This window comes from Lepus europaeus, chromosome 17 (assembly GCF_033115175.1).
Source record: "Lepus europaeus isolate LE1 chromosome 17, mLepTim1.pri, whole genome shotgun sequence".
NCBI classification, from domain to species: domain Eukaryota; kingdom Metazoa; phylum Chordata; class Mammalia; order Lagomorpha; family Leporidae; genus Lepus; species Lepus europaeus.
This window is the reverse complement of record NC_084843.1, coordinates 69,748,970-69,757,141: the sequence shown is the minus strand read 5'-3', so window position 1 is coordinate 69,757,141 and position 8,172 is coordinate 69,748,970. Positions and strand designations below refer to the sequence as shown.

Here is an 8,172-nt window from a genome sequence, read left to right as displayed (position 1 = left end):
CCTGGGCTGATGCTGTCCCCTGCAGCTGGACGTTCCCTGGCTTTCCCGGGCATGCCCACTGCTTTTTCCTCCCAAAGTTCCTTGAGTCAAGTCTGTGGATGTAGGTCTCGTTACAGAGGGTTTGGAAGCAATGGAAGGAAATACATCACAGCACTTCAAAGCAGATGAATTATTAGACGTGTATCTTCTTCCAGGTCCATTTGCCACCACCTCGCTGAGGCTTTCCTCATTCCCCCTTCTCTGCACTTCCTGTTTGCCGCCATGCTGTTCCACTGTGGCTGAGCAGGGAGCTCTCATCCTTCCTTACTAAGTCACTCACAGAGAATCTAGTCTCTATTGTTTAGAGCAAGTGCATTCTTTTTCTTTTTTCACTTTTCTCACCGCCTTATCCACACCCAAGCGGCCCGTCCATGTATTTTCCTACCAAAAATGGACTAATCTAGGAGAAAACCATTCTGATCTCTGAGGAGTTAGCTGTAGGGACCTGTGCTGTGGCGTAGCTTTCTCCTATGGCCTGGGAAAGCAGTGGAAGATGACCCAAGTGCTTGGGCCCTTGTACCCATGTGAGAGACCTGGAAGAAGCTCCTGGCTCCTGGTTTTGGATTGCCCCAGCCCTGGCCATTGCAGCCATCTGGGGAGTGAACCAATGAATGGAAGACCTCTCTCTGCCTCTGGCTCTGGCTCTCTGTAAGTCTGTCTTTCAAATAAATAATCTTTTTTTTTTAAAAAGGAGTTAGCTGTAGCTGAGTTAGCTGTAGCTGCATTTGGTGGTGGTTTTAAATAAATTCATTCCTAACTCCCCATTAATAGGTATATCTTGTCAGCACACAGGTACCCTATAAAAATGACCTTCAAAAAGTTAATAGAAAATTCATGATATGAAAAATCAAAACCTGCATGGATTTCAAAACTTTTTTGCACCAAAAAGAAACGTATTTTTGTCTTTTCAATTTAGTGTATTTTAAATAATATACAGAAAATATAAAGAACAGTTCAGTTAGCACCCATTGATTTATAATTTTTAACATTTTGCCATACTCACTTCATATGTAAACATTACATATACATATGCATACTATTTTACACTTGATCTTAGCCAAAAGGCTGAGAAGCAATGCATACTATTTTAAAAACAAAAGTACATGTATTACTATTACATAGTATGGGATTCATGATAAAGATTAAAATGAGAAAATAAGGGTACATTATTATAAAAGGAGTATAATTCGATGAAAATAGTGTTTATAGGCCAGTGCCGCAGCTCAGTAGGCTAATCCTCCGCCTGTGGCACCAGCACATTGGGTTCTAGTCCCGGTCAGGGTGCAGGATTCTGTCCTGGTTGCCCCTCTTCCAGCCCAGCTCTCTGCTGTGGCCCGGGAGTGCAGTGGAGGATGGCCCAAGTCCTTGGGCCCTGCACCCCATGGGAGACCAGGAGAAGCACCTGGCTCCTGCCTTGGGTGCACAGGCAGCAGCGCGCCGGCCACGGCGGCCACTGGAGGGTGAACCAACGGCAAAGGAAGACCTTTCTCTCTGTCTCTCTCTCTCTCACTGTCCACTCTGCCTGTCAAAAAAAAAAAAAAAAAAAACAACAACAAAAAACAAAAACAAACAAAAAAGCCCAGTGTTTATAAATATCCAGACACCAGATAATATTGAGAAGGCACCTGCACAACCAGCTTTTACTATGCCTTTATTATCCATTGTACTAGTGCTATCATTATTTCAATGTAACCTAAAGTGTAACCACGTTAGCTTGTTAGGCAACCATTAGTAAAAAGAAGCAATGCTAGACATTATAATATGTATTATGTTAGGTGATGAGCTAAGTAATCCAGTAACTATATTAAGTTGATTATTGTACGACCTGAACTGCTGCCCATTCCTGGCACTCTTTATTGTACCCTCCCCTTCCCTCCATCTGGCCAGATGTGACCCTACCCTGACCCAGGCCCAGGAATGTAAAGCAATTATCTATACCTATAGGGTTCAAAGCTTTAGATAACAACTAGCCACTACCCCGGAGTCAGCAGCTGCAATGCCGGGACTTATCAGAAGTGTCAACTTGATCTACAGCATCCCCTTAACACTTGCTTGTAAGGGGTAATAAAAACTCTGTAACAATTAGGCTCGGGGCTTCTCGGAGGGCTTCCTCTCCTGGAGGCACTGAGAGGCCCGAGTTCGAACTCGAAATAAAAACGACCCTGCTTATTAGCTTCAACTTCGGTCTCTGGTGGTGTGACTTTCGGGGGACCACGGACTTGGGGGGCATAACAATATGGCCTCCACACATTTTAGCTATAGACATGTATATTAACTTCCACTTGTGAGAGAAAACATCTTTGTCTTTCTGTGTCTAGCTTGTTTCTGTTAGCATAATGGTCCCTAATTCCATCCAACAAGTGTCAGGATTTAATTCCTTTTATGGCTGAGTAATATCCATTGTGTATTTACCACATTTCTTTATCTGGTCATCATCCACTGATGGACATCTAGGCTGATCCCATATCTTAGCTATTGTGAATTGAGCTGCCATAAACATGGCAGTGCAGGTATCTCTTTCATATGCTGACTTCATTTTCTTTGGATATATTCCCAGAAGTGTGATAGCTAGGTTCCATAGTAGATCTATTTTTAGTTTTTTTTTTTTTTGAGGAATCTCCATACTGTATTCCATAATGGCTGCACTGATTTATGCTCCCATCAACAGTGTATTAGGGTTCTCTTTTCTCCACATCCTAGGCAGCATTATTTGAGTTTTTGATAATAGTCATTCTAATTGGAGAGCGATGATACCAATGATACCACACTGTGGTTTCTATTTGCATTTCCCTAATGACTAGTGATATTGATCACTTATTCATGTGCTTATTGGTCATTTGTCTTTCTTCTTTGAAAAAATCTATTCAGATCCTTTGTCTAGTGTTTGTTTTGTTGTGGTTGAATTTCTTGAGCTCCTTATATATTCTGGACATTAATCCTTTATCAGACGCATAGTCTGCAAATATTTTCTCTCACTCTGCTGCTTATCTCTTCACCCTTCGTTTCCTCTGCAGTGTGGAAGCTCCTGAGTTTGGTATAACCCAACTTGTTTATTTTTGCTTTTATTGCCGGTGCTTCTTGGTCTCCTTCAACAAATCTTTGCCTATCCAAATGTCTTGGAGTTAAACTTACTTTTAATTCTGTTTTTCTGCAAAACTTCTTGAAGTTTCCTGATCTTTGTGAATCTAACACTGAAGACAGTGTGCTTGAAGAGTTCCAGAAAGCAAGACGTTAAAGAGAAGTCAGGCAGCATTTTCCTGCTAAGCAAGCGGAAAGAGGTTGTGAACCAATCAAGGGAACTGAACTATAGCTTCCAGGCATGGAAATGGACTAAGCATAAACTTGCTAACTAAAAACACACAAAGACTGGTCTGGACACATGCTGAATTTTCTTGTTGTCTTTCCTTTTTCTTTTGGTCCTCTAAGTATTTTCATTACTTAATTATTTTTAAATGATAATCTGGTAAAAAGAGATTCATTTGTTAGTCATATAGCATACTAATCAATAGCGTAACCCCAAATGCCTATTAAAAAGGAGGCAACGCTTAACTAATTCGTAGTTGAAAATGTTATGGAAAATATTTAGTCCACTAAATTCTCAAGAATAAAAAATATTCTTCTACTCATACTCTCATAATTAGTGTATATTTCCTTTTTTTTCCTTTCTAACAAAAACAATATGTAAAAAAGGTCCCACTTTTAATTTGGATTTCATTGATAATTTTAACCTACTCATCTCTCTGTGTATATATTAACTAATTTTATTTCCTCTTTTGCCAATTGATTTCTATCTGGTTTCTATTTCTTTCCATTTCCTGTACTAAGAATAACAAAGCAGTATTATTTTTAATTCCAAAGGTATTTAGATTTTCTAAATGCATATTTAGAATTTTAGTAAAGATTTATGAGAGGCTCACGTGTCGCTCCGCGCAGGCGGGTGGCCCAGAGCGCGAGTGCCCGCACAGGCGGCGACGGCTGCGCCCCACATCATGAACAGAGGCCTGCCCAAGAGCTTCTTCCGCAAGATGTCGTCGTCCGGGGCCAAGGACAAGCCCGAGCTGCAGTTCCCGTTCCTGCAGGACGAGGAGACGGTGGCCGCGCTGACGCTGTTCATCCTGCGTGGCCTGCCCGGCAGCGGCAAGTCCACGCTGGCCCGGCTCATCGTGGACAAGTACCGGGACGGCACCAAGATGGTGTCTGCCGACGCCTACAAGATCACGCCCGGCACGCGGGGGACCTTCCCTGACGAGTACAAGCAGCTGGACGACGACCTGGCCGCCTACTGCCGTCGCGACGTGCGCGTACTCGTGCTGGACGACACCAACCACGAGCGGGAGCGGCTGGAGCAGCTCTTCGAGATGGCTGACCAGTACCAGTACCAGGTGGTGCTGGTGGAGCGCAAGACGGCGTGGCGGCTGGACTGCGCCCAGCTCAAGGAGAAGAGCCAGTGGCAGCTGTCCGCCGACGAGCTGAAGAAGCTGAAGCCCGGCTTGGAGAAGGACTTCCTGCCGCTCTACTTCGGCTGGTTCCTGACCAAGAAGAGTTCCGAGAGTCTCCGCAAGGCGGGCCAGGTCTTCCTGGAGGAGCTGGGCAGCCACAAGGCCTTCAGGAAGGAGCTGCGGCACTTCATCTCTGGGGATGAGCCCAAGGAGAAGATCGAACTGGTCACCTACTTTGGGAAGAGACCCCCAGGTGTGCTGCACTGCACCACCAAGTTCTGTGACTACGGGAAGGCCGCGGGGGCTGACGAGTACGCCCAGCAGGAGGTGGTGAAAAAATCTTACTGCAAAGCCTTCACGCTGACCATCTCTGCCCTGTTTGTGACACCCAAGACCACTGGGGCCCGGGTGGAGCTGAGCGAGCAGCAGCTGCTGTTGTGGCCGAGTGACGTGGACAAGGCGGCACCCTCCGACAGCCTGCCGCGGGGAAGCCGCGCTCACATCACCCTGGGCTGCGCGGCCGACGTGGAGGCCGTGCAGACGGGCATTGACCTCTTGGAGATTGTGCGGCAGGAGAAGGGGGGCAGCCGCGGCGAGGAGGTGGGTGAGCTCACCCGGGGCAAGCTCTACTCCCTGGGCAGTGGGCGCTGGGTGCTGAGCCTGGCCAAGAAGATGGAAGTCAGGGCCATCTTCACGGGCTACTACGGGAAGGGCAAGCCTGTGCCCACGCACGGCAGCCGCAAGGGGGGCAGCTTGCAGGCCTGCACCGTCCTCTGAGCCTTCTCCCTGCACCTTGCCCTTCACTCTCTACAAGGGAAGGGGAGGAGAGGGAACCATGCCTTCCCCCAACTTTATTTTAAGATTCCTACCCCCCCCCCCTTTTTTTTATAGTCAAAGTTAAAAGTTAACTTGCCTGTAACTTTTTGGAAACTTGTACTATAACTGCCCCCTCCCCCCACCCTCGTCCCCTCTAATACTCAAGCTGTCAACTCAAGGAGCGTGGTTAGGCACATTCAGGAACCTGCACCAAAGCTGAGGAGGCTGGGCCGTGCTGGGCCTGGAGCCGCAGCCAGAACCCTGCCCTGCCCACTTCCAGGTACTGGTCGGCCCCGCCCCTAGCCCAAGGCCGGGCTAGTGGGGGAGGCTCCTGGGCCTCATCACCCCACTGCTGGAGGCTGAGGGCAGTGGGGCAGGCTGGTGGGCAGGGCAGGCACCCACTGCCAAAGCAGTGGCTCTGGGAGAACCCCTGGACTCTGACCCCACTTCTTAATCACTGTGGCCCCAGTAAGGCTGGGGCTATCTACTAGGGTAGTAAAAGGGGTTTACCTCCCACCTTCAGCCCCAAGTCCCTGTGCCAGCATCACACCCTAACTCAGTAACTGGGGAGAACAGAACAGGAAGCAGCAGCCTGCTTCTGGCCTCTGCCCAGGAAGGCAGTGATGGGCTGGCTGCCCTGTCTAGTACTGTGGCGCTGTTGCATCGTGGGGAGATGGAGGCCAGAGACAGCATGGTGGTGGCAAAGCGGTCTGTCCAGCCCATCTTGCCCCCATGGTGCCTCTGGAGGCCTCTGGGCCTCCTCTACAGGGGGTTGGTGGGCACAGAGAGCCAGTGGGGTGGACCCCAATCTGGTAAGGGTTTTTCAACATTGCCACACGGCCTGTGTTCCTGGGGTGCCCTCCAGCTCCCTCTGCTCAGTAACAGGACCTTGCTAATCGGGCTGTCACTCAACAGAAGTGCTTGGGATTTATGTTACTCTCCTGGCTCTGCCCAGCTCCGGCAACTTGTATGACTGATAATGAAATAAATGATGTTAATCCTGAAAAAAAAAAAAAGAATTTTAGTAAAGATTTAATAATCTTTCTTAAATATTTGGAATTCTTCCTATTCAAGTAATCATAGCAGACAATGTTGTTTTTCTGCCCAGATCCCTTCTAAAGCCTTTCTTTTTTTTTTTAATATAAAGATTTATTTATTTATTTGAAAGGCAGAGTAACACAGGGAGAGGGAGAGGAAGAGTGAGAGAGGGAAATAAGGGAAATAGGGAGAGAGAGAGAGAGGAGAGAGGTCCTCCATCTGCTGGTCTACTCCCCAGTTGGCCTCAATGGTCGGAGCTTTGCCAATCCAAGCCAGAAGCCAGGAGCTTCTTCGGGTCTCCCACGTGGGTGCAGGGGTCCAAGGACTTGGACCATCTTCTACTGCTATTGCAGGCCATAGCAGAGAGCTGGATCGGAAGTAGGGCAGCCGGGACTTGAACCGGCACCCATATGGGATGTGGGCACTGCAGGCAGCAGCTTTACCAACTACGCCACAGCGCCGGCCCCACCTTCTAAAGCCTTTCACCACTTCCCTGGGACCCTCATCTGGCTTCCTTGTACTTTTGCTTTCAGAGGCATGCACTGCTGTCTTTCTTTGGGAGACTGCCTTAGGCTACCAGTCTCCTTGACCACAGAGGGACAAAAACCTGAACTCTCTCTGAGTGGGGTGAGAGTAGGAAGCTGAGCTCCCCTTGCTTAGGGCCTGACCTGTACTCCCATTTCCCCTGTGCATGTTGCTTGGAGTCTTCTTCCAGATTGCACCTCTCTTCGCTGTTCAGTTTTCCTAACTAGGAGGTGCACTCTATCCCAGAAGGTGCACCCAAATCTTCTAGACTGTCTGACCTCTGATACTAACACTTTACTGTGCAGAAAAGAGAGAAGGAATACTTTAGAAGCAGATAAATTGCAGGAAATGGAAAGAACTACAGCTACAAATAATCTTCACACAAGATCAAGGAAACTGTATCCCTTGTTTTTCAGATACGAAGTAATATGGACTAAGAGAGCATGTACGTCTCCCAAACATCTCATAACCTGTGCTAGCCTCAGTATTTTTATTTAGTAACCTACACGAGATCAGCATTATACATCATGCTGGGGTCATATTGATTTGAGAGAAGACCCTGACTCCATGACTTGTAGCTTTGGAATCAATGTTGTTTATCACAAACCTCTCTGCTTCAGTCACCTGGACTGCAAGATGGAGATAATCATAAGTTCCATTTTATATGGTAGATATTAAATTAAATAAAATGTATTAAGTGTTTAGAAGAGTTATGGAGATGCTGTAATCTTATTGCAAGAAAGCTACTATGTTTAATATTCTTTATATCATGAATTTAAGTTGATTGGTTGAAAATGTTATTGCTATTGTTTCTGTCAAGCAGTCCTGCTCACGGATAATTGCAATTTACATTTCACAAAGCACTGTACTGTAGCTTCCTTTTATTCTCACAAAACCTTTATGTTTAAGAGGTGGATGCTGAGGTTTCAGCTGGAGTCATCTGGCTACTTTGCAAGCTGGTGTGATTATGTTGTGCCCAGGTCTCGGCTGTGAATGATAAGAAGCCACAGAGAATATTAAGGATCAAGATTCAGAAGGCAAGTGACATCTCCTGTGATAGATCCTAAGACAGACTTACTGACGCAGCTTGGAACATCGAGAATGGTAAGTTGGGTCAGGTAGAGCACTGCAGCCCAAGGGATTGGCAGCTGGGTGGCTGTCCTCAGAGAATTTATTACAAGAACCTATGAATTCTTGTTGGAAAATGGGAGGAAAACTGGAATAATCTGACTAGCAGACAATTCTTTGCACAAGGGATAAGGGACACAATATGGATGCCTGCATTTGTGAAGATGTCTATGAAGCCAAGCTCAAT

General features: G+C 46.8%; 1 protein-coding gene across 1 annotated transcript; it reads left to right on the top strand.

Moving 5' to 3' along the window:
• Positions 1 to 4,045: 4,045 nt before the first annotated feature.
• Positions 4,046 to 5,365, top strand: LOC133776142 (2',3'-cyclic-nucleotide 3'-phosphodiesterase-like). The gene has a single exon (XM_062214870.1). The coding sequence runs from the start codon at positions 4,065 to 4,067 to the stop codon at positions 5,253 to 5,255; it is 1,191 nt and encodes a 396-aa protein (XP_062070854.1). The 5' UTR covers positions 4,046 to 4,064; the 3' UTR covers positions 5,256 to 5,365.
• Positions 5,366 to 8,172: the final 2,807 nt, after the last annotated feature.